General features: G+C 42.8%; 1 protein-coding gene across 2 annotated transcripts in view; it reads right to left on the reverse strand.

Annotated features, from left to right (window-relative positions):
- Window positions 1-27,842, reverse strand: part of mtDNA-helicase (mitochondrial DNA helicase) — a 126,846-nt gene that overhangs the window by 32,725 nt on the left and 66,279 nt on the right. For both annotated transcript variants that reach the window (XM_068392179.1, XM_068392180.1), the window contains exons 8-10: window positions 11,164-11,313; window positions 10,829-11,017; window positions 730-915 (exon numbers count right to left, since the gene is read on the reverse strand). In XM_068392179.1, the coding sequence (XP_068248280.1) occupies window positions 730-915; window positions 10,829-11,017; window positions 11,164-11,313 (525 nt within the window). The remainder of the gene's footprint in view (window positions 1-729; window positions 916-10,828; window positions 11,018-11,163; window positions 11,314-27,842) is intronic.

The raw sequence follows: 27,842 nt of genomic DNA on the forward strand, positions 1-27,842 counted from the left end.
AGATGAAAAAATCTTTGTATCATGAATTTTTCATATATGGACTTTCGTATCAAGAGGCATTACTGTATTATATATCAAAATAATAAACCGAAAACTACTATGATTCACTAGGACCTTGAAAAATTTAATATTGGATACTATATACCCTTTAGTCCTAAGAATTGTAAGATACACACATTAACAGCTTGCTTTGAATACTCATGTTTAACAGTTATTTTTTATATCAAGATAATGACTATTCAAAAATATATAGCCAGACAAGAATTCTTCTGGAGAATACCTGGCAACATTTTGTGATCTATCTAACAAACATTTACTGTTACTTATCAAGAAGATACAATTCTGTATGAAAGCTTCTGGTTGGAGTTACACCCACTAGCATCGTGATTGCCCATCACCTTCTCACACTTGATTCATGTAAATATAACAATAATAATAATAAACAGACTATAAGTAATTATGATACTTTATTAGTGACTCACATGGCTGATGTGCACAGAACATTCATGTACTGCTTGTCAAAATAAAGAGTTGCAATGAACTAATGTTTATTTTCTAGTGAAGCGAGTCACGGTGGAGCAGAGACCATGTGAGTTGTGGCTAATCACGATGCTTGTGAGATGAGCATGTTAGAGATGAAGGGCTGCACTCAGTCACAGTCATTCTGTATACTGTACAGTACTATACTAAACATTTAACCTTAGCAGACATAAATAAGAAGAAGCTAACCTTTTTAGGATGCACAATAAGAGTAACGTGGCAATTATTTACAGTAGCAAATCTTCGAAAAGCTGCCACAGCTTTGTCTTGTTCCCACCATCTATCTATAGGACGTTCTGAGGTACCAAGCATGAATTGCAAATTATCTATGATCACATGCTGAACCCCCCACACTCGTACAGATTCTTCCATGGCCTAGGGGAGAAAATAGAGATTGAAAAGTAAGCTTATTTATCATTAGAATGACCACTGAATTTGAGGTACAATAATACATCTATGTAATTCAAATCTAATGGCTTGTAACTTGCAATTTTCACATCAAATAACAATAAATAGAACTAAGGAGACCATTATTATTATTGTTATTATTATTATTGTTATTATTATTATTATTACAGGGGAAAATACATGTTTATAAAGTATTGAAAATTATTCCTGAAGATTAGTGTTGTGAAAATATAAAAATGACAAATTTGGAAATAATTTGTATTTTTCCTAACGATACAAACCTTTAGCTGTTTACAAGAGTATTACTTTCAATGGTGCTGAAAGGACGAGCCATTAAAATTTTAGCAAGGGTTAACTACCCATCCCGTTAGTTAGTGAGGGGGTGGGGGGATAGGGTTGGAGGTAGGACTTCAAGGGGTACTGTATAGGGTTGGCAGGTATGTTTGTATAAATCATTAAAGGTTTGTATCCTTGGGAAAAATACAACTTATTTCCAAATTTCTCATTTGTTCTATAACTTGAATACAATCCATTAGGAGGGCGGATGTCCCTGTCAATCTGGCTTTTTGGCTTTACACAGGGATTCCTCTTGTGTTAGCATATAAAAGAGGAAACTCTAACACCTCGCTAACCATGCTATGCATGGTCTACGGCCTATGCAAGCTGTGTGGGTTGAGATACTAGCAATGTGACTGTCAAGGTAAGATCTCTTCTGAGTCATACGAATCGTCCGAGGTCACCAAGACATACCCAATACCACCTCGCCAGGGTATGGTAACACAACAGTAATGACACAATATTAGGTTACACAAGGGAACAATGGTTTACCTACAAAGGTTAGGGTCAGCTGCGCACAGGACCCTGGATGCTGATTTCCCCAGAAGAGGGTAGAATGAAGAAAAGAAACAAACCAGTCATTCTTTTTTATTCACTCAGACGAGTAACCAATGCCCTCAACCTCCTGCTACTTGTCCATAAAGGACCTTGAGGTATTAAACCAGTTGTTGTGCAACCGCCACAGGACCAATAGAGTACGTATTGTGTCGACTGTGGGTTACGTCTTGCAGGTAGTGGGTGGTGAAGGTCATTTGACACTTCCACATGCCCCCTGTGTCACAGGGCGTAGTAATGCCCCTGACGTTGTGTGTTCTGGTCGACATGTCAGAGGATTTGGATTCAGTGCAAGGCCTATGCTTTGTGAATTCAGACAGAGATGGTGCCCTTCGTGATCCTCCTCTTGACCTTCCCCGTACTGATGATGAGTGATGACACTTGGGGTGAGCTCTTGTAGTTTCCTAGAGGAAGGGCTCCTAGTTTCTCTTTGGTATAGTAACCGTTAAGCTTGATAATTGGTCATGCTGCGAAGGATTACCAGACCAAAGGGTTTGGATTCTGGGATCTGAGCTGCCAGAAATGAGGTTGAGCATTTCTTGATTCATCATCGTGAATGAGAAACATTAAAGGTGTCCCATGGCTTTCGCCGACTCGCTTGGCCGAAGCCAACAGGAGGGGGAGACCTGTCATCAAGGTTAGGAGACCTCTGCTGCTTGAAATCCTGGAACGAGGTATCCTTTCCGACCAAGGGTCCGTAGGGTCGAAGCTCTATAAGAGGGGCGATGCTGATGTGGTCCGGATTGAAAGCGAGGCTTAAGGAATAGTGGTGGCCTTTCATAGCAGAGAGGAAATGTCTACCCCTTTCGGTTTAAAGGCGGGACTCAAGGCTGAGCAATAGCCTTTTACTGCCAAAACCGACAGGAGCATTCCCTTCCGCAGATACACAAAGAATTCCGCTATTGTTGAAATAGTGGCATGGAGTGGAGAGATACTCCTTTCACGACACCAACCACTGAAGACATTCCACTTTGCCTGGTAAACCAAGGCTGATGATCTTCGCAGGTATCCAGACATCCTTTTCGCAACTTGTTGCGAAAATCCTCTCTGAGTGAGGAGATGCTGGATAGTCTCCAGACGTGATGTCGTAGCGAAGCTACGGCTTTGTGGAAGATGTTGACATGTGGTTGTCCGAGTAGATAGTGTCATGGAGGAAGTTCTCTCAGAAGCTTTGTCAGGAGTTGCAGAAGGTCTGGGAACCATTCTACATGATGCCATACTGGAGCTATGGGGGTCATTAAGAAATTGACCGGTGTTCTAGTGTTATTGAGTACTCTTTTCGTCGGATAGAGAGGGGGAGACGAATAAACATCGATGCTGTCCCACCGTTGTTGGAATGCTTCTTGCCAGAGAGTCTCGGGGTCTGGGACTGGGGAGCAGTACAATAGCATAGGTTTTATTCCAGTTATGGAACAAATAAACATGAAGCTTAAATACTTGTCATTAATATTTGTCACTTTTTCCCCTTATATAGTAGAATGGAAAATACAGTATCTCCAACATCTTGTCTTCTGCACTTTCTACTTGAATTCCTATGTCCTAAGTCTTAAAAGTATACAAATATGAATTCATATATCAATTAGTAATATCAGAATCTTGAATTTCAATCAAAAGTTACTGGAAAGAAAGATATCAATATTTATGTTAACAGTCTATGTTTGGGATATCTGCCTTTCATACTCCAGGTATTTCTTTGGTTTTCTAATTGAAACCATTGAAAATTTACAATAGAACATAACTGGACTTTCTATTGTAAATCCATTTTTCTCTGGCACCTGATAATTTCATTATACCAATTCGGCATAGTTCACAGTACAGTAAAGTTCTGCATCATGTCTTTGTTCTCTTAAAAAGAGAAAAAGGCTAATTATCTTGAAGAGCAACATAACTGCTATCATACTACCAATTCCCCCTTTTTGACTAAATTATAATAATGTTTTACATTGAAAAATTGCACAATTATAACGACTGCTAGTATTGTACTCCTACATGTGTCAAAAATTCTAAACACAATACAGAACTATAAATTTCATATAATGTGTATTTTTCCTAGGTGTACAAACCTCAGTCATTTATATGGGGTTAATTCTAGTTTCCTTTTCTACAGCCAGGCGATCTAAAAGAAATCGGTAGATTACATCATGCTGCATTGCTGGGCAAATGTGCACATGACACAATACACTTGTATCAACCGCTTACTCCCAACACTTTTCTGGTCAAAGACTTGGGGTGGTTGAGGTGGGACCTTTGGTAAATGACTCAGGTTTATATAACTAGGAAAATAAAAATTACATAAAATTTGTAGTTTATTCCTATGCGGATACAAACTTCCGAGGCATTTATATGGGGAGTCTTCCTTAGGTGGGAGGAAGTCTCGGTGAAGGTTAGGTCTGCCCTTCTCTTTCAAGATACAATTACTAAAGTAATAGCAAAAGATCAATTTGAGTTATTTGTGAAGTGCAGCCGGTTGGTAACGAGGAAGGGCCTTCAGTTTCATTCTAAAGAGCTTTGCCAGGGTGAAGTGATATGAACATCAAGTGTTGCATGTTATCAATATATTCAATATATCTAATATATCGCTAGTACACAATTAAGGTATTCTTACTTTCATTATTATCATAATCATTACAAGCTAGGCTATAACACTACAGGCATAGTTGGAAAAGCAAGATGCTATAAGCCCAAGAGCTCCAACGGGGGATATAGTCTAGTGAGAAAAGGAAACAAGGAAATAAATAAACTAGAAATGAAGAATAAACAATCAAAAATTAAATATTAGTTCCTTCACATATAAACTATGAAAACTTCAAAAGAAAAGGAAAAAAAAGAAGAGAAATAAGATAGAATAGCATGCCCGAGTGTAACCCAAAGCAAGAGAACTCTAACCCAAGATAGTGGAAGGCCATGATACAGAGGCTATGGCACTATCCATGACCAGAGAACAATGGTTTGACTTTGGAGTGTCCTCCAAGAATTGTTGCTTACCATAGCTAAAGTCTCTCTTATATCCTTACCAAGAGGAAAGTAGCCACTGAAAAATTACATTGCAGTACTTAACCCCTTGAACAAAGAAGAATTGTTTGGTAATCTCAGTGTTGTCAATTGTATGATGAAAGATGAGAATGTGTAAAAAATAGACCAGACAATTCGGTGTATGTATAGGCGAAGAAAACATGAGCCTTAACCAAAGAGAGGGATCCAATGTAAAGTATTACTGTCTGGCCAGTCAAAGAATCCAATAACACTCTAGCGGTAATATCTCAAAGTGCGGCTGATGCCCCAGCTAACCTACTACCTACAAGTGCGGGCTTCAAGTCGGATCAAGATCGCCATCCGCTTTATTACTCATTATATACCCTCATAAAGCAGAGAATAACAAATCCCCGGGATAAGGGCAGTTACTTGTCCCAGAAGAGCTTAAGGTTAAACTATTTGTTGTGCAGCAACAATAGAGCCTATAGCAAAGGTGTCTAAAGACCTGTGTGTGCAATCTTTAAAGTAATGGTTCATAAAAGTGGTTTGTCTTCCAAACTCCAGCTTTTAGAATTTGTGCTACAGAGTGGTTTTTGCTGAATGCTAAGGTTGCAACAAGCCCACTTATATCATGTGCTCGAGGGGAGGCCCTTGGAGACGCTTCCCCAGAGGAAGCGTCTCATGATAGTTTCTCTCAACCAAAAAGAAAAAGTGTTTTCAGGAAACCTTCTTTTTGAAGAGGCCAGTGCTCACAAACAAATTGAAGATTTTAGGCCTAAAATGTTGCATTCAACAGGACAGTAACATGTCATCCGGGTCATCACTTACCTCTTTAAGAGACAAGATTGTGAAAGAGTCAAATCCTTGATAATTATCAACTGAATTTTGGAGTTTGGCCACAAATTCTGGAACACAGGACAAAGATAGTTCTCTCCACTCTGAAATGTTACAAGATGAGATAAAATGTGTAATTTGCTCACTCTTTTGGCTGAAGCTAAAGCAAAGAGGAAGATGGTCTTTAAGGTAAGATCTCTGTCTAAGGATTTATGCATAGGTTTGTATGGGGCTTTTTTCAAGGCTCATAGGACCTTAGTCCCATCACAGGAAGGGAGTTTGAGTTCTCGAAGAGGGCAAGACTGCTTGAAACTCCTAATCAGAGCTGAGAGTTCCAAGATTCGGAGAGATCCACTCCTTTCAATTTGGATACTTAGCTAAAGGCTGAGCGGTATCCATTCACCGCCGTGACTGAAAGGGGCTTCTTGTTCCTCAGCAACCCTAAAAAGTCTGCAATTAGGGGAATAGCAGCTTTGAGTGAAGCAATATTCCCCCTATGACACTAATCACAGAAGATTTTCCACTTTGCCTGGTAAACTGCTGCGGAAAACATTCATAGATATCCGGAAAGCTGCTTTGCAGTTGGTCGTAAAAAAGCCTTTCTTTCGGAGGAGACACGATAGTTCCTAGCCGTGAAGGAACAGGCAATGTACTACATTGTGGAATTTTCTTATGAGGTTGGCGTAGCAGGTTTGGCCATTCTGGAAGTTCTCTTGGTACATCTGTGAGAAGTTCTAGTAGATCTGAATACTAATCAGACAAAATGGTGGGAAGGCGTAAAAGTCTAGACCGTCCCACGGGTGTTGAAATGCATCTTCCATCACTGCAGCTTGGTCTGGGACTGGAGAGCAATACACCAGGAGTTTGTGATTCAGGTGGGTGGTGAACATGTCCAGAGACGGGGAACCTCACAGAGTCACGTTTCTTCACCATTAGAAGAACCCAAAATCCTTCTGAACCAACTGTTGTCCCTCAAAAGCTCAGATGGTCTGCAATGACGTTCCTCTTCCTGGGAATAAACCTCACCGAGAGTGAGATCGCCTGGTTCTCTGTCCACTTGATTATCTCTACTGCTAGACTGCATAGCAGGAGAGAGGCTACACCTCTTTATTTGGAGATGTAGGTCACTGCCATGAAGTTGTCGTTCATCAACACCACCATGGAGTAACCTTTCAGAGTCTGCTAAATGGAGTGTTCCAGTGCTTTCATTTCCACAAAGTTTATGTGGAAGGTAATGTCCTTTCTGACCATAGACCCGAGATTTGCTTCTTCCCCAGGTGAGCACCCCACCTCTGGTGAGATGCATCTGTAAACAACATGAGCTATTGAGGGGAGCCTGAAGGGGCTTTTCACTAACAGGATCTCTTTATCCAGCCACCAAAGGAGGTCCTTTATCATCTCCTGAGGTACTTGCACCAGGGTTGCCGGATGGTCTGAATCTTGTGACCACTGGTTCTTTAGAGCCAAACGCACCCAGCGAAGATGCAACATCCTCAGAAGGACGAATTTCTCTAACGAGGAGAGATGGCCTAGTAGCTTCTGCCAAGTCAGGGGAGAAGAAGGTTCCCTTTCCGAGAGGTTGATGCCAATATCCTGAACCTTGCTATTCTGTTTGCTGGAGGAAAGACTTTGGCTTGAACTGAGTCTATGTCCATACCTAGATAACTGACAGACTGCTTGAAGACGAGGGTGGACTGCTGAGGGTTCAGTTGGATCCCTTAAGTCCTTGCACAGATCCAGCAGTAGGTATGTGTTTCAGCAGGAGAGCTCGGGATTCTGCTAAGAGAAGCCATTCATCTAGGTATCTCATGAGCCTGATGCCCATGGCATGCACCCAAGCTGAGTCAAGGACAAAGACTTTGGTGAACACTTGAGGCGCTGTAAATAGTGACGCTGCTCTGCTTACCATAGAGCTTTGTTCTAACTACTCTACCTCTTTAACTGCCTTAGCCACATCTGAGGATGGAAAAAGGGAGGGGGAGTTGACTGGGTCTGAGTTTCTTATGACCAAAGCGCCTCTATGGGAAAGCCTCTTAGGAATGTAATTTCCCAAAAGGAAGACATTCTGATGAAGGAAAAGCTCTATGGCTTAGTGCCAGATCTTGACAATTTCTTGAACTGTTCACACACAAGCTCGTTCTTGCGGTCTCGTGATATCGCGAAACGAGTGTGCTCCAGACCAATGGTCTATCCATGACCACGTTTGTAAAGCTGATATAGCTGCTACCTCCATATTAGCCAGTTCAGGAACTGAAATCATGGTAGGGAGATTAGGTAATCTTTCCGAAGGGACTGATGAAACTAGGTTAGCTACATCAGTATTCAATGGGAAGCGGACTCTGAAAGGTGCCAGAGTGAACGTAAGACCAGCTCATCTTCAGCAAGTTTTCTGCTGCAATCTTGCGTATTCAGAAACTCAACTGTGTTCTTAGTCTGACGAGAGAGAGTCACATCATACCTGAGTACGGGGCTTAGAGAGTGGGGAAAGGTAGCGTCAATAGTGCACCGTCTGTTAGCGGTCTGCGTTAAGGGAGGCTCACCTAAACCCCTCAAATGGTAGATGAGACTCAATCTTGATGAAATGGAAAGCTTCAGAGCTAGGTACCAAGCCCTCAAGGACGGGTTACATCAGCAGAGCTTGTACTCGCGCGCACAATGAGGCTAGACAGAGTCATTGATAGTAATAACATCAGGATGAGATCGTTCGGTTTTAACGGTCATGGAGCTCTTAATTCTTCTTCAAATATCCTTCCTTTCCCTGAAATCATTCCTATCATAACAGGAAAAAGAGGCAGAGGAGTGGGAGGAATCCAGTTCACTTCCATCATAAGAACATTCGCCCCTAGCACCTAAGCGTGAGGTGGAGTAATTGAAGTCTCTCTGAGAGCTCAATTTATGAGGCGAGAGAGAGTTCTCGGCACACCGCCATCTAGAACGCCTATGGCAAGAACCACGTCTACGTTGTCTGCTCCTACTCCTTTCATCTACAATATGTCATATGGGCGAGTGATCCTTGGGAAGGGGGAAACTTTCCAAGTCCCATATCTACATTCTGTACAGCAAAGAATCATCTGAAAAGGAATGACATTCGGTAGATCGTGTATCAGGCCGAGTGCTAGTATAAGGTCTATCTTGACAATTAGGTTTGTTCACGGCAAAAGACAGGGTTCTTATTTTTATTACTATTTGTTACTTGCTAAGCTACAAACCTAGCTGGAAATGCAGGATCCCATAAGCCCAGGGGCCCCAACAGGGAAAATACCCCAGTGAGGAAAGGAAACAAGGAAAAATGAAATATTCAAAGAACAATAACAGTAGTGTAAGGTAAAGGTTTATCACGTTGTTTCCAAGCCAAACTTTTGAAAAGCTCCGGGGGAACTGAACTGATGTGGGGAGGTTCTACCATGCCTTCTACAACCTGGTGGGCGTATAGTTACATTTACTCTAACGTCACTATAACACTGAGGAATACTTTCACAGGTCAGGATTGCAGCACGTTTAGTGACGTCATGATGTTTAGCGGTGACAATGTGCTTAGATCACTTGGCCTGTTCAAGCTGCAGAGGGGTAGCCTAGCCTCACGCGCAGACAAGGCAGCGCATACAGTAACATCAGTACGTCATGTTAATCTGAACATTTGGCCTAGCTGTATTCTAGAAATTCTTGATAGAGTAGGAATAGTTACACGACTTTACAGCATATTAGGCTTAGAAGGAGAGGCCTGCTTTGAGCATGAAGGCAATGTCAATTCTGGGGACGGGTAGCCAAAGCTGTCCAACCCCCCTCATAATAAAGAGATGGCAAATCCCTTGATTTGTCGAGTTCTCTGCCTAGGTGTACGAGGCAGGCCTTGCACATTATTATGAGCTAGAGACTGGTAATAAGTCTTTCAATAAGGCTGCTTCAGTACAGGGGGAAATGACAGGCTCTGCCCTAAGATCCCTCCAGGAACGAGGAGATACTTTCACTGTTCTGATGGGAGACACTTCTAAAGGGGGAAACATCTTATTCCCATAATCTGATATATACTGTATAAATCTCCACTCAACGCACTCATAAGGGGCGAGGGAAATCTAGACAAAACAGAATAATTGGGGATAAAGCATCTAAAGGATCCAGATCAGGGAGCACAGTGGCCATAGCCAGGGGATCTGCAATAAAAACAGGTTCAATTTCATACTGCACTATCAACACTAGGTGATGAAATGTTGACAAAATTATGGCCGTTGTCATCCACGACTGAAGCCTCAGAGGACTCCTGACACAAAGAATTATGAGGGGAGATAACGTTCGCCGTTGAACTCAACTTCTATTTCTTCTCATTGCTAACAGAAGGCAAAGGTGGGGAGCGATCTAGCTTAGATCGTTCCATACGGAGACAACGATATCTCTCCCACTGGGAGGACATCCACTCCCTACAATACTTGCATAGAGATTACACTGAACATCTTTTACCTCTACACGACGGACAAACCGGGAGAGGATCCACTTCTTCTCGGCTCATAAATACACCACAGGGAAGACCATCTCGGCCAGGGAAAGAACGCATCGAATTCAACAATGTCACAAGGCATACCCTCGTAACTTATAAATAATGAAGCACGCAAGTGACAAAGAATGTCAAAGAGACAAAAGACACAAGCACTATAAGGGTATGAGTAGATGCAAAAGAGAAGGAAAGCACGTCCAACCTCCTTCCTGGCCAGAAGGGTTGTGAGTAAGCGCTTGATACAATCTTAAAGTGTCATGCACAGCAGTTTCTCAGCATCGCAGCATGACATTTTTTACCTATTTCTTTTTTACTGTCAGGCTGTAGAAAATGAAACTAGAAGTAACCCATATAAATGACTCAGAAGTTTGTATCCGTGTACGAATAAACACCGGGCTCGGTCAGGGCAAAAAGATAAGCAGAAACAAAATGTAGTACGAAAATCTCTTGAGATTTTCGTAAAAATAAAGGACATAAACAAATGTAGCTGGGAATCACTTGAATGTTGCAAAAAACTTTTGATATTTCAATATTTTTCCTTTGAAAAATTTGGTCTATCTGTTTTCCCTAAGCATAGTGAGTCACAAAGTTATATTTATGCTAATTAACTTGTATCACACAAAGATATTCTTTATAATTCAAGGTTCCAATAACACAACACCCCTAATGCAACAATTCTAGACCTCTTCTCACCTTTAATACAGATTTCGTTGTTTGCTGACCATGGTACGTCAGGAAATGAAGAGGGAGGTTTGAGAATTTTGAAGCAAGTGCATTAAACTCAACTAAATCAACTGGTAAAGGCATTCCTGAGTACTGCTGTAGCATAATTTCACAGAGTCGAACTACACTAACTTCAAAGCTGCCCCATAAAGTCACAACCTTGAAATAGAGGAAAACAAACATAATACTGTACAGGGAATTATGTCATGATACTACATCTAGTATTTAGTGTAAAAATCTTAATAATAAAAATCTAATCTATCCAAGTTTCAAAAAAATGTTAACTAGAAATTTCTTTAGCTTACCCCTTGAGAGCACAGATCTAAAGAATATTCTGCCATAAGCGTAGTTTTGCCAGAGCCAGTTGATCCAGTTAAAACTGTCATTTCTCCAAGTCGATGTCCCAACAATAGAGAATTTAGCTCTGAGAATCTTTTCCATTGCACACCAGATGTCTGAAATTGTTAGTGATAAGATTTGAGAAGATTAAAAAGTAATACTTTACTGGTTACTAGTACAGTATATTGTTATTCTGAAAAATAATGGGACATTAATTCTCACAGTCCAACTTCAGTCACTTCATACTATAAACCAGTAGTGACATTATTTATTTCTTTAAGTAATGAATAGCTATTAACATAAAACAATTTTATTAGTATTAAAGATATGCTTTTTTATTTATGGGAATTTGTTCCTATATATATAAACATCCTTTCATACTTTCAAATATCACCTTTTCAAAGTGATTTGTATTCCTATTAATACAAACTGGAGTACTTTAATAAAGAGATGTTTGCAGAACAAGCTGGAACAATCGTTAGAATCGTTACAAAGGAATTAAGCGGGTGAAAAACCCCTTTCCCCCCAGACTAGTCCCCACTATGACCTTTCAGCCTGGGACTGAGAAGGGTGGCTGAGGAGGGAAGTTAACTTGAAGGACTCAGGTTTATAGAGCTAGGAAAAATAAAAATTACTTTTACGAATTTGATTTGTTCCTAAACGATATACAAACCAGTCCTTTAATGAGAAGACTCACTGCTTGGTGGGTTGGAAGTCTTGCTAGAACTGAATTGGATGGTTCTCTTTCTTCCCTGGAAGTGTCATACCACTTAGTCCCATACGGGAGCAAAAGCAGCGACTTCAGCAACCTCCTATTTGTCTTTCATGGGGACGAGAACACTGATAAGCATTGGCATGTACATGAAGAATTGTACATGGTCAATTGAAGAAACCCTTCCCGCGAACGGAAATCAGCTTGGAATAATACGACTGTATTATGATCAGTGGATTAGTATACTTTCCACCATACACACCCCATAAGGATGGCTAGGGGGAGATACTTCTAAGGATTGCAGAATGGGCTCAAAGTGTAATTTACCAGCATCAAGTCCCGCCCAGCATGTAATGATTCAACTGCTTCGTCCCCTGGTAATGAGGTGGTTTGACATTTCCAAACTCCAGCCTGCAGCACCTGGGAGGTATCTTTTAAAAGCTAAGGTGGGGCCTACCCCCAGACTTGGTGAGCTCTGGTCCTTGCTGGTACCTTGACTCTCTCAGCAACCAAAGCATACGCTGTGCGGATCATCTCATGAAGTCAGAAAGTGATCATGTTCCATGACATCCATTTCCTGGTCCAGCCAGTGTTAACAAAAAGTCTCTGACATTCAGGCCTGGGATGTCAGATAATTTTCAGATAAAACCACAATGACCTAATGGGAGACAAAAGCATCTCCTGATCACCAACCAATGCTTCACACAATGAGGGAATGGGGAAGGTCTCCAACCTGAGGTCACGCACTGACAGGTTCTACTCTTTCATCACAAACTCTGACACAAAACTAAAGGAGACCTCCTTCCATCCCTCAGCATGGATGACCAAAAAACAGACCTCACAACTTGCCTACTCTCTTTCCTGATGTTAAGATTAGTAAAAAGTTTTGAGATTCAGATCTGTCTAACAAACTCAAAGGCTCATACTGGGTACGCAAGACTGCTCAAGGCTCCTCATGAGCATAAACAACTCTCACGAAGAGAGGCCTAACCCTTTCAATTGACAGACCATGCCTAACACAGAGGTAGCCTTTGACAGCAGCAACTCAAACATGCTTCTTTCGGCGAAGGAAGACCAGGAAATCATTGCTCCGGGCGGAGAAGTATCCCTTCTATGACACAAATAACAGAAGGCCCATTTTCCTTGATAAACAGCTGAAGAGACTCATCACAGGTATCCAGACATTGCCTGTGTAGTGCCTCATGAAAAGCTTATTGCTCAGAGGAGATACTCAACAAGCTTCAACCATGAAGGTCCAAGGACTTCATGAACTGGTGGTACTTCTGAAAGTGTGGCTAACAGAGGAGCATGGACCTTTGTCGTACTATGGTTTTCTTGAGACCTCAACTAGAAGGGCTAACAGATTGAGATACCCCTTGGCATGGGGCATCTGGGAGCCACCAGGATCATACTGAGTCCTGGCATAATCAACTGTAGATTAACAGGCAGATCAGGCTGAATGGAGGAAAGGCTTACATATCCAGGTGATTCCATGGGTGTTAGATGGTGTTTTTGAAGATGACCCATGGGTCTAAAATGGAGGAGCATAACATGGGGAGATTCTTGTTCAACAGTGGCAAAGAGATAAATCCCCTTAGAACCCAAAGTAAGAAGCCTTAACGTTATGCAAGGATGTGGGGTCTACTCCAACCCTACAACCTATTCCTGGCAACTGAAAGTGATTACTAATACATTCCTCTTGCTTTGAATGTACCTGTCTAACAACTCTATGGCATGGAACATCACCCAGGCATGCCTCCTATTTATCAGCTTACAGAGAGCCACTACGGTAGAGTTGTCACTCATCAACAATACTGAGTGCCATTATAAATGTTCTTGGAATTCTTGCAGTGCTAGAAAAGCTGCTTGCAGTTTGCAGATGTTGATGTGCAGATGCATTATTTCTCATGATCAAACACCCAAGACGGCCAGGTCATTAAGGTACAGTATGTGCCCCACAACCACTTTTATGCGTCTGAGAACAGTTGCATGTCCGGAGGCAGCAAATTGAGTGGGATCCCCAAATGAGGTTTTCCTCGTTCAGCCACCAGGAAAGATCGGCCCGAGTCTCCTATCCCATCAGAACAGGGATCCCTGTCGGCTAACCAGTGATCCTTCAAACACCATTGTAGAAATCTCTGGTGGGGGTGTCAGTGTGGAAATAGTTTCTCCAGCGAGGAAAGGTGGCCAACAAGAGATACTACCAGCACTGAGATGGTGTTTCTCTCTTAAATAGAAACGGTCGTGCAACCTCATTGAGCTTGCTAAAGCGATTGTTCAAAGGAAAGACTATCGTTGCTGCCTTGTCTATTAACATGCCCAAGTACTTGAACCTCTGCTTGGGTATGAGATTCAATTTCTACCTGTTCATCAAAATCCCCAGATCATGACAAAACATGAGAATCCAATCTCAATCCTGTGGCAACTGCCTCTCTGAGGAGGAAAAGATCAGGCAGAGAGTTAAATACATCAGACGTATCACTTGCGAGTGGGAACAAGCTACAACCAATTGAACACCTGTGGAGCCGTACACAACCCAAATCAGAGTCTTGAACTGGTAGACTGTACCGTGGAGGAAGAAGCGGAGGTACTTTCGAGAAAACTGATGCGTTCTTCAGGTCCATTGAAAGCATGGAGTCTCTCTCTGATGGAAGACAGCATTCTCTTATTGTCCAACTATTATCTGTCATTCTGATTATATGTCCTGCCCATGTCCATTTCTTTTTCTTACATGTTGTTAGAATATCCTCTTTAGTTTGCTCTTTTTCTGTCACTTAGGGTTATTCCCATAATTATTCTTTCCATAGCTCTTTGAGTTGTAACTAGCTTATGTTCTAAGGTTTAGTAAGGCTCAGAGTTTCTGATGCTCAAGTTAAAAGTGGTAAAGCATTCTGATTAAATGTTTTTTCCTTTCAGAAAACACCAAAAAACATAAAGAAAAGATTGGAAATGAGGAGAAAACCCAAGAGAGATGAATTACAATTAGCAGAACTAGGTAGTAGGTTGGCAAGGGCACCAACCACCCATTGAGATACTACCACTGGAGAGTTATGGGGTCCTTTGACTGGCCAGACAATGCAACATTGGATCCTTCTCTCTGGTCACCGTTCATTTTCCCTTTGCCTATACATACACAGAATAGTCTGGCCTATTCTTTACAGTTTCTCCTCTGTCCTCCTACACCTGACAACAACGAGATTACCAGACAATTCTTCTTCTCTCAAGGGGTTAACTACTGCACTGTAATTGTTCAGTGGCTACTTTGCTCTTGGTAAGGGTAGAAGAGACTCTTTAGCTATGGTAAGCAGCTCTTCCAGGAGAGGGACACTCCAAAATCAAACCATTGTTCTCTAGTCTTCTGTAGTGCCATAGCCTCGGTACCATGGTCTTCCACTGTCTTGGGTTAGAGTTCTCTTGCTTGTGGGTACACTCGGACACACTATTCTATTTCATTTCACTTCCACTTGTTTTGTTTCGGACACACTATTCTATATCATTTCACTTCCACCTATTTTAATGTTACTGTACTTGAAATATTCCATTTTTCCTTGTTTCCTTTCCTCACTGGGCTATTTAGCCAGTTTGCTCATAAACCAATTAGAACATACACTCTTTTCTTCACCAAGTACATATTTCTTGCTTTATAATCATTACCACTAAAAACCAGGATTCACTTCCTGAAAGAAAAGTACAGTGGAACCTCTACATACGATCTTAATTCGTTCCAGGAACTGCTTCGTATGTTAAAACAATTGTATGTTGGAGCAAATATTCCCATAAGAATACACTGTAATTTGTATATTTTGTTCTACAGCTCAAAAACCTATGATAACTCCTTAATAAATTACTACAAATAATTACACATAACAATAATACAATTGTATTATATAAGAGAGATGTAAAAAAGAATAATTATAAAGAAATAATAAACAAAAAAAGGGGTTTCTATTGTCACTTTACCTTAGAGGCAGGCCAACGCAGGTGTAGGATTTGCTACACAGGAGGAGACGGACGGTTGGCGAGGAGGTAGAGATGGCGACTGCGATAACATACCGTAACTTACTCTAACTTACACTACGTGAATTTTAACCTGACTTAGCTCATTTATTTTTTTTTTATTTTTCATTTTATAATTTTTTACATTTTTTTTTTTTTTTTAATTTTCATCACTTTCACTCAATTCAATCTTAGTTTTCTTTGCTTCACTTTGATCCCCTTCGATGGTTTGACTGCTTCCATGGCTTCCTTCTACTTGATGATCATCGAGATTGTAAACATATACCGGCCATATTGCCAGATCACTCACACGCACACCATTCTAATTTTTTCCTATAATTTCTTGCTTCAATTCTAATGAAAGCATTGCCTTCTTCCTTCTTTCACCACTACTAATACCTGTACCAAAACTAAGCTTTTCAAGACCCATGATTATACGCAAAATCAAAAATGAAACGTGAGAAAAGGAAGATACTGTAATAAGCACTGTTAATAAGAGACCGAACAGAGGACAACCACACGATGCGCACGAGAACAGAGAACTGACCGATTCGACGCTCAATGGCATCCCTCCAACATGCTGCCGTCTACCGGCGTAAAAAAGATCTACAGTGAACCCTCGTTTATCGCGGTAGATAGGTTCCAGACCCGGCCGTGATAGGTGAAAATCCGCGAAGTAGTGACACCATACAGTATTTACCTATTTATTCAACATGTATATTCAGACTTTTAAAACCTTCCCTTGTACGTAGTACTGTTAACAAACTACCCTTTAATGTACAGAACACTTAATGCATGTACTACAGTACCCTAAACTAAAACAGGCAGAAATATTAAAAGCGATTTTATATCATGCGTTTCCTAAACACGCTAAAAAGCACGATAAAAAATGGCAACCAATGTTTTGTTTACGTTTATCTCTGATCATAATGAAGAAACAAACTAGAGGTAGAGCTTTGCTTATTACCCAGACATATTTCCCATACAGAACTACATCACATCTTCCTACTTTAGATATATATATATATATATATATATATATATATATATATATATATATATATATATATATATATATATGTGTGTGTGTGTGTGTGTGTGTGTGTGTGTGTGTGTGTGTGTGTGTGTGTGTGTATATATATATATATATATATATATATATATATATATATATATATATATATATATATATATATATATATATATATATATATATATATATATATATATATATATATATACTGTATATATATATATATTTACATGTATACACATATACATTCCTACATATATACATACATACATATATACATAAATACATATATATATATATATATATATATATATATATATATATATATATATATATATATATATATATATATATATACACAGTAGGGTCCCGAATTACACGTGTTCTAATTACGCGATTCCTCAATCACGCGATCGATAGTTGTTTAAAATTAAATTTCCTGTATCTGGGAGGAGCATTCCAAATCCGCGAGTCAAGCACCGCGAAGCGTAGGAAATCTATTGTTTTCTTAATTGTATTGGGGGGGGGGGGGTGATGGTTCCCCGATGTCTGAGAAGGGGGGGGGGGGAGAATGTGAGAGAAAGATATCTGTTCAAACATTTTAAGACTAGTTTTGGATGAAAAATGTTAAGGTTTGCCCATCTGTTGTGTGAACTTGTCGCTAGGCTAGCCTATCTGTCCAACACCTATATGTATAATATTCCATATTTGTACTAATTAATTTTTATACTTACGTTGTGATTATGGTGAAAAATCCTTATTCATTAAACTTTAAATTAAAAACCATCAAAATCAACAGTGCCATTTGAAATATTGAAAAGTTTCCAAAAAAAAAATCAACAGAACAGCATCGTCATGGGAACACCTTTGTTGCTTTCGTGTGCAAGACTACCGCTATCATCCAGTAGTAGTGCGTTGTGCTCCGTTTCATCTAAATTGTTTGAAATTCTTTTATATAGTACTTTTGAAACCAAAAATTAAATTAAATAAAGACTATTTTATATCATGCTACTGCCAAACATGTCACCACAACCAAACCCATTACTTTGTTTAGTACGTTCCATCGCCGATCATAACGAACTCGCTAACCAATTTTAACATCTGTCTATAGGTTAACTTTTGTGGCAAAAGATATCTTACCAGGTACTATGTAATAATAATGTTATAATTAATGTTGTTTTATTTATCCTTAGAAAATCAAAATAAATGAAATATGAGCAATTTTGTTTCGTGTTTTTTTTTTCTAAAAAAAAGCCTCCTTAAAAGGAAAATGTTTTTTTTTTACGTTTCATTGTCGATCATAAACGCATTTACTCTTGAAAGTGATATTGAAGAGCTTTTACTAAAGATGTTATTATAAATAAAGATTATAAATAGGTGGTAAAATATCTATAATTAAAGTGTAGCAGCATCAAGAAATGTTGGGGTTCGCCCTTTACATAAGAATGTACTGTACATTGGATTAGACAGAACGTAGAAAAAATCAATTAGGGAAAAATCGGTATTCGATATCCTCTTCATCAGCATCGTCAATCGGGCTTTTTATTTTTTTTATTCTCAGTCGCTAACTAGTTATCGCACTGTCAAGATCTGCACACATTCCGATAATTCACATTTGAAGGATGGATAGAGAAAATACCGAACTATATAAAAACGGATTTTGAGCGAAGCGAAAAATCTATTTTTGGGTGAGATAGCCATGGCGTCCTGATGGAAGGTTCCTGTTTGGTAGCTTCCTTGGGTATAAGACTACTAAGATATTCCCAGAGAATTTAACCACAGGTTATCACAGAATTCTAACTTCTGGAGCGAGTATCTCAAAGGTTTCCCTTTAAGACATCGTAATACAACAGGGGACACGCATGTCTGGTCGTGCCACATAGCTATCTCCACCCCGAACAGAGTTAACGCTTCGGTGTGTAAGGGCTGAGAATAGCTGGGAGCCGTTCCACAGCTAATCTCACTCGTGGCTACTACTGATACTCGAGACGTAAACAAACGGACGCCATTGCTCTAATGACGTCACGAGCGTCTTTATCCTGGCGCCAGTTGCTGCCCATCACCATGATACAATTGTGTAGGGTGGGAACAAACTGACGAAGTAGTAGGGAGGGTCCATCAGGACGCCATGGCTATCTCACCCAAAAATAGATTTTTCGCTTCGCTCAAAATCCGTTTTTTGGGCTCAAGCCATGGCGTCCTGATGGAAGAGTACCAGAGAATCAATGTATCGTGGTAGATTTTCCCCCAGAGTTAAGTGCCTAGGCATTGACAAAATAGCAAAGTAATCTTAGATAAGAACCATAGGAACGAAGTATCCTGCCCCCCATTGGTAGGAAGTTCCCATGGGCTATGCCGACGTCAAAGTGGTATTGAAGGACTATTCATCTTGACAGAAGAGCTCTTTAAGAGCTTAGAGATGAAGCAGAATGTTTGATATTTGTATAGGAACATTCTGAGTAGGTCAGTGGTGGTTGGGCACTGTGTGTAGGATTCATCTCCTGATTATCAGAAGTAAGTATTCGAGTAGGAACCTTACTGAGACAAGGTGAATATAATTTAAGGATAGACATCTTAAATTCTTCATGACCATAAGAAAGGAGGAATAAATAAAACTATGACAGTATGTATTTCATAGTAAGTAGGAGCTGAAAGAGACGCATAAGTAATAAAATAGAAATTTTATTTCACAATGCAGAAATTAAATAATTTACAGCAAAAGTAAAGTTCATTTACAGTAATAATAATGTACATAGAAATAAAGGCTTGCTCTTGAATCTGAAAGGGAATTTCAGGATTAGTAGGTACTCGTTCTCGAGGAACGCAAGTCTTTAAATAACACATCATGCTCAAGGCATGCGGCACTTGTGTAACACTATGACATTTCACCTGGGATAAGAACAGTTATAAAAGCACTAAGTGTTTTTAGACATCACTATGAATCACTCGAGGGTCAACATAGGCACCCGAAGAGTTAGAGTCCCAAATAACTCACTGTTCTACGCAGAGTTAGGTGCAGGTTTCATAACACTACCTGCGGCTACCACAAAATGTTTGATTTCGTGCACTTGTTTCGCATAATGTTTAAAGAAAACTCGCGAGGACTTCCAGCCCGTAAAGTTTTTAAGGCTCTCAAAGTCCATGCTCTGAAAGAAGTTCAGAGAAGATGCCACTTTTCTAGGATCGTGACCAGCGGGTGTACTGTTCGGATCCGCTCTGCGAATGAAGTAGGTGATTTTCGCTCTTAATTGTTTCAGTGACAGGTCGCTGCCCGATGTTTCTCCTTTGAAGAGTTGGCCTCCACCAAAGTTTGAAGTTCTGCGAAGATAGACCTTGAGGCTCTCTACTGGACATAGAGAGACATCCTCCTTCAGGGGGCATATTCTCCAAGGGCCCCATCTTTTGGTGGGTAATTCATTTTTGGCGAGAAACGTCGGATCAGGGGAGAGGGTCACTTCTCCTGAATCAGCAAACAGGATGTGTCCCTCTTCTCTTGATAATGCCACTATTTCGCTGACTCGAGCTCCCGAGGCGAGAGCAAATAAAAATATAACTTTCTGAGTCAGATCCTTGAGGGGGCATGAATCGTTGTCCAAGTTTGAGGCGAAATGGAGCACCTTGTCTAGTGACCAGGAGATCGGTTTCGGAGGGGGTGCTGGGCGTAGGCGAGCACATGCTTTCGGCAGTTTGTTAAAGATGTCGTTGGACAGATCAATTTGGAAAGCATATAGAATTGGTCTAGTCAAAGCCGATTTGCAGGTTGAAATCGTATTGGCTGCTAATCCTTGTCCATGAAGGTGAATGAAGAAGGACATACAGAAATCAATGGTGATTTCTTTAGGATTTTTTGCTTTAACAAAGGAGACCCATTTCCTCCAGGATGATTCATATTGCCGTCTCGTGGATTCGGTCTTGTATTCCTCTAGGAAGTCTAGACTTTTCTTCGAGATCCCAAACCTCTTCTTTGCGGCAAGGGAGAGAAAATCATGAGATGAAGGTCCTTGATTTTCGATGATGAAGCGAAGACAGTCGACTTCTGTACTTGTTGAGAGAGAACTGGGCCCGGGAGAGGGATCAGCTTGGGCTGCAGCTCCAGGACCAGGGGGTACCAGTTGCTCCGGGGCCACTTGGGAGCCACTAGGGCCGCTGTCCCTTTGAAGGTTCTCAGTTTGGAGAGGACTTTCAACAGAAGGTTGGTGGGAGGGAACAGGTATATCTTCGACCATCTGTTCCAGTCCAGTGACATGGCGTCCACCGCTTCTGCTTTGGGGTCCTCGTACGGGGCTACGTACAGAGGAAGTTGATTGTTGTCGCTCGTTGCAAAGAGATCTATCTGAAGTTCTGGGACTTGATGAGAGATGAAGGAGAATGATCTTGCGTCTAGAGACCATTCCGACTCTATCGGGTTTGTCCGAGATAGAGCATCCGCTGTCACATTGCGGAATCCTTGTAGGTGAACTGCAGACAGGTGCCACTTCTTCTTCTCCGCCAGACGGAAGATTGGGAGAAGCACCTGATTTATCTGGGGCGATCTTGAGCCCTGGCGATTGAGACAACGAACTACCACCGAGTTGTCTAGGGTTAGACGGATGTGGATCGAGGGCGGCGGGGATAGCTTCTTCAGAGTAAGAAGGACCGCCATGGCCTCCAAGATGTTTATGTGGAACGTCTTGAATAGTGGAGACCAGGTCCCTTGAGCTTGTTTCAGGTGGGAGTGACCTCCCCAGCCCTCCAGTGAGGCATCCGTGTGGATGTTGAGTGATGGAGGAGGGTGTTGGAGAGGAATGGACCTTTTCAGGGCCATTGCTTCCGACCACGGCTTTAGGAGGCGTCGAAGTCTGTTTGGAAGCCGTCTCTTGAGGTCTCTTCGAGCGATGGATGCCGATCGTCTCCAGACTCCCGCGGCATCCTTTAGCTGTGCACGAAGCACTGGGTTTGTCACTGAGGCGAATTGTAGAGAGCCTAGCACTCGTTCCTGCTGTCGTCTTGAAATGCGTTTGGATTTCAGTAGTCGCTTGACAGACCCTGCTATTTCCTTCCTTTTCTTCTGGGGGATGGAAAGGCGGTGTGACTGAAGATTCCAGTGGATTCCCAGCCACTGAAACTTCTGAGCTGGAGAGAGGCGAGATTTCTTCTCGTTGATCTTGAATCCCAGGTGTTCTAGGTACTGGGTAACTTCGTCGCAAGACTTTGTACACTCTTCGGGCGATGGAGCCCAGACTAGCCAGTCGTCGAGGTAGGCCATCACCTGGACGTTTCTTAGGCGGAGCTGTTGTACTATGGCATCCGCCAGCTTTGTGAAGATCCGAGGGGCCACATTGAGGCCGAATGGCATGGCCCGGAAGGCGTAGCTTTTCCTTTGGAGTCGAAATCCTAGGTAGGAGGAAGCGTGATGGTTCATTGGAATGTGCCAATAGGCATCCGCCAGGTCTATAGAGACCGTGTAGGAACCTTGAGGCAGAAGGGTCCTTATTTGTTGAAGCGTCAGCATCTTGAATTTGTTGTTCTCTATGAACTTGTTGAGGGGGGATAAGTCCAGAATGACTCTGAGCTTGTCTGAGTCCTTCTTGGGAACGCAAAACAGTCTCCCTTGGAACCTGGTGGACTTTACCTTCCTTATCACCTTCTTGTTCAAGAGGTCTAGAACATATTCTTCCAGAATGGGGGTCGATTGTTGGAAGAACCGCTGGAAGATTGGGGGTGGTTGCACCCAACTCCAGCCTAGACCGTTCTTGATGATGCTGTGTGCCCAAGGATCGAAGGTCCAACGATCCTGGAATTGGCGGAGTCTTCCTCCCACCGGAAGCACTTCATTGCTTCTGGTGTCCCGAGGACTTGTTGCCTCGGCCGCTAGCTCCCTTTCCTCCTCTACCTCTGGAGGGACGACGAGAGGCGTCTCTGCTTGCACCCCTGGACGAGCCTCTACCTCTGGCATGAAAGGTAGTGGATGGCTGTTCAAAGGCAGGGGTGAAGACCGGTGACTGTGACAACACCGGTTGGGGGACCAATTGAAAGGTCTGTTGTGGTTGGGCAACCACTTGGGAGGTAGCGGGTCCCGGAAACTGACGTCTTTGTTGACGTTGCTGGGGTTTCGGTTTCTGAGGTTTCCTCTTAGGCTGAGGTCCATCGTCCTGAGAGGTTTTCCTTTTCCTGGACATGCCCCACTTGTGGAGAAGGTTCCTATTCTCCGTGGCGGCTCTGTCCGTTATTTCCTTGACAAGGTCCGAAGGAAACAGGTGCTTTCCCCAGATGTTGGAGGAAATCAGCCTCCGGGGTTCGTGTTTCACGGTGGCACCGACAAACACGAATTCACGACAGGCTCTACGAGCCTTTATGAAATGGTACAAGTCCTTCATTACCGTCAGTAAGTGGGATTTGGCCAGTACCATGTAGTGATCGGGTACTGCTGTGTCACAGGCCATAACTTCAAGTTGGACTTGATGAGAAAGAGACGCTGCAAGCCTCTCCTTCGTGTCTTGTTCCCGGCGAAGGAGGTGATCATTGAGCTTAGGGAGGTCTTCATTAAACTGACGTCCGGCAACGTCAGGATCAAGCCTACCCACAACGAAAGTATGTTGGACATCTTTCCATTGTCTAGTGTCAGGGGGCGTTACGATGGAGAAGGGTCTGCACTCCTCCAGTGCAGGGCAGGGTTTCCCTTCTTCCGCCGCCTTAAGGCATGCAGCCAAGGCCTTTTCCAAAAATGGAAGAATCGCAGTGTCGGGAGCGACATAAGTAGGATGCTTCTTGCTCAAGGCAGGAAGCTTAGAGCAGGTAAAGCCCCTGCTCTTAAATGCGGAGGCTAGCATAGCCTGGGCCTTTGCGAGATCGAACACTATCTCTTCCTTAGGTTCGGTCTCCTCCTTCGAGGCAGGTTCAGAACGAAGCCGGACGTAACAGTCCGGGTAGGCCTCGAAGCTTGGGAAGAATTCCACATCTTCCAACGGGACCGTGCCGATTTTGTCACTAACAAATATCCTGCCGGTCGCAATAACCATATGCTCTGCATACCTCCACGGGTTGGCATGAGAGCAAGCTGGGAGATCCTTAACCGAGATCTTCTTCGGTTCTCTGGATCCAATCATAGACCTGATGGACTCCTGGTTCTCCTTCAGCCTGTCGTCCATGACAGCTCTAATCAGTCGGATCAGTTCTTGTGTAGAGGAAGAAGGATCCGGGGTCGAGGAGGTAGACGGAATGGACACATCCGTCGGTGTAGGAGTAGGCGGAGGGATGGACGAGGGAGTAGCTCCAATCTCCGACTCGGTGTATTCCACCTTGTCTTCGTCCTCTTCGGCTCCTTGAGCCATAAGCGTCTTCTCCGTGTCTTCCGAGACGTCAGAGATCTGTTCATCCTCTTCGGAATCTAGGCGACACTCGTGCATGGACTGAGCCATGACCACATCAGGTTCCACCGTAATTTGGACAGTGGGGATTGCTTCCTTTGGAACCACTGAATCAGGGGAGGCCTTAGGGAACAGCAGGGACCTCAGTTCTTCGGTGGCCAGGTACGGTCCAGTGGCATTCCTCTGAAAACCACGCACCCACTTGCGCAGTTTCTCACGAGCAATGTCTCTAACCTCCGCTGAGGGAGGGTTATGGAAGGCCTCAACTAGGTAGGCCTGGCAGACCGTACAATCCAGTGGATTCCAGAACTTCCAATCCCCTCTCTTGTCTGAGCAAGGGGCGTGAGTCCTGCACGCCGTATGTCCGTAAAACTGGGAGCGTTTCACGGCACAGTATGCGAAATCGCACTTCATCTGCTCCTCCTGTGGAAGAAAGAGAAAATGAGTATGGGGGAGTCATAGGAATGGCTCTTAAATTAAGTTAATATTAATCATTAATTTTAACTTATATAAGGTGTGATGCATAGAGAGTGAAACAGTAAAGGAGAACACGCTCCATGCATCTCGCCCGGCTGGTTACCATAGGCTTGGTCCTGGGATAATCCAAATGACCGAGATCATTGGATATAGTTTCCTAGGATTCCCATTATATTGGAACTCCATGGAAAGCCAAGGACAAGGTTGGGATCGAATTCATTCGGTTCCCAGATAAGAGCCAGAAGGTCTCATTAAGGGTAACTGCTTCTGGCAACCAGCCGTGCTAAGATGTACATAGCATGCTGGAAATAGAAGAATGCAAAGAGACAGCATGATCACTAATAGAGCAGTACTAGGTACTGATCTTAGAAGCAAAGCAGCTTATCTATTTGCCAGGTAGGGCTATCTTAGTCTTATGATAGCTACAGAGAGGGGGTGCAAGTATTCTTGACGCCTCCGGGGTATCCGGCAAGCCGCCGGCACGCCGGAGCTCGCTCCAGCATAGATTCTGGCATTAGAACAGACAATTTTCAAAAGTCAGTTAGATACCAGGATGGCGGCCGCCGGCACAACGGCGGCACGCCGGCAGGGAGCGGCGGCTCCGGCAGCCGGAGGATGTCGGATTGGTGACTGGGGTAAGGATGGTACAGGTAGTATCGGGTTGCCGGCAGTATATGCCGGCACTCCGGAGATCGACCGGCAAGCGGACGATTAGATAGGAGTAGGAGAGCCGCCGGTATTAGCCGGCGGCAGCCGGCAGTCCCTCGGAACACGGGGGGCTGGCGGCAAGGGTAGGGAAGTCACCAAGAGGCAGGTATTGCCGGCATAAGAGGCGGCAAGAGACCGGCACCCAGATAGATAGAGAGACAGGGGGAGGGGGGGAAGGATGCAGGAAGTACCTTCAGGGTTCCAGACATCCCTCCCCCTCCCTGAGGGGGTGTACCCATGATAGAGACAGGCTCTATCATCCATATGCAGGGGTCACTAGGGACCGGGAGCAGGTAGCCCAAGGGAGGACTAGGGAACACCCAAGATGGGGGGGGGGGGAGACTCCCTTATGCAGAGCTACACTAGGAACTAACCTTATAGGACACTATGAAGGTATATGTACCAGAGCGGACTGCACAAGGAAGCTCGGGTAGCCCTACTCATCCACCCTAAGGAGGAGTTGTAGGACAGGGGACAGATGAGTATAAACTAACCTAAGCATAGGCTAGGCTATACAAGAGATAGGTGGGGAGGGAGAAGAGAGGGGTCTTCCCAGGAAGGGTTTCTGTACCAGAGCGGCCACAAAGGGAAGGGAGGACACTCCCTAACCTAAGATTAGGCTGATCGGCTAAAACGGTGCAAGAGTACAGTTTCAGCATGGAACAGAGAAACCTTCCTAACCCGACCTAGATCAGGGCTAAAAGTCCTGAACTAGGCAAGGAAGAAGACGTATCGCTATCGCAGGAAAGTCGCAGACTATCCTAGCCATAGAGGTAGGCTAGCCTAACCTCACTCTCAGACGCAATCCTAAAGGGGGTTCATTCCTTTAGGGAGGACTGAGAGGCGATATAGTACTCTATTAGACAATGAATCCCTTTACTCAGAAAAGGGATCAAGGCTAATTAGAGGGAATGCCAAGGCAGGGGATGAAGGAAGCATATAGGGGTCCTAAGGTTAGGTTAGGCTAGTAAGAATCACTGACTAGCCTATCCCCTATATGGTCCCTGAAGGCGAAAACATTTGCATCACTAGTCAAAAGTATTGTAAAATAATAATGCCACTATCTTCATAACTTAGTCTAGGATCACTGATAAATCATGCATGAACACTTGTATATAGGCTCCTGGCCTGGGGGCTATAGTAGCCGACTGGTATGAGGTCAATCGATGACCGATAAAAGCGTCTAAACACGAAATAAAAGTTCCTAGCTATGAAGACTAAATAAACTAATGTATTCAATTAGTATATAAGGCCGGAAGCGTTGTTGTGGCCAACTAAATAAGACATGCAAAACAACAACGACGCCATAAAATGGCGGGTCCGGTAGAGGCACAGCTCTGCCACAAAACATCAATTATTTCGCAAAATAATATTTACTTTACGGCCAGAGCTTAATTAAACAATACTGGAACCTTGTACTCAACTTTCCAGAAGAAGGCGAGGCTGAAGGTAACGACATAGCGAAGATGCAAAACGATAAAGTTCACACAAGGGAAAATCCGTCTCAGTAGGGCAGCTACTAAACAAAGGATAAAGACGCTCGTGACGTCATTAGAGCAATGGCGTCCGTTTGTTTACGTCTCGAGTATCAGTAGTAGCCACGAGTGAGATTAGCTGTGGAACGGCTCCCAGCTATTCTCAGCCCTTACACACCGAAGCGTTAACTCTGTTCGGGGTGGAGATAGCTATGTGGCACGACCAGACATGCGTGTCCCCTGTTGTATTACGATGTCTTAAAGGGAAACCTTTGAGATACTCGCTCCAGAAGTTAGAATTCTGTGATAACCTGTGGTTAAATTCTCTGGGAATATCTTAGTAGTCTTATACCCAAGGAAGCTACCAAACAGGAACCTTCCATCAGGACGCCATGGCTTGAGCCCAAAAATGTTTTTTTAACCTGTTAAGCGTCACCCACGTGATAAACCGTTCACCACGATCTAATCGGTACCGCCTTCAACTGTATATTCCGTTCATGACTTTAATTGCCTTTTACAAGCCGTCAGTCTCATGATATTACGTTTACTCGTATAGTAAGTATAGGATCACCACTTGGCAACACTCTCAGCATATGGGGACTGTGAATAGAAACTTATATGATGTCTGGCAACTATTTTTCTGAAGGTAGCTTGATGTTGGAAAACTGGTTTCCTATCAGTGCGCTCGGGCGTTCATGCATAAGTGGTTATTTGTTGTTCCTTTTGTAATGAACGGTCTAAAGAGGAAGGTTATATCTTTAGATGAAATAAATGATATTCTTGTTGAGGAATTTGATAATGATAACCTGTTTGATAATGAGAGCACTAGTTCTGAATCCTCCAGTGATGAGTATATTGAAGAAACAAAGTTTTCTTTCGATGCCGAAAGCGAAAATGA

The sequence above is a fragment of the Palaemon carinicauda genome, chromosome 18, assembly GCF_036898095.1.
Source record: "Palaemon carinicauda isolate YSFRI2023 chromosome 18, ASM3689809v2, whole genome shotgun sequence".
NCBI classification, from domain to species: Eukaryota; Metazoa; Arthropoda; class Malacostraca; order Decapoda; family Palaemonidae; genus Palaemon; species Palaemon carinicauda.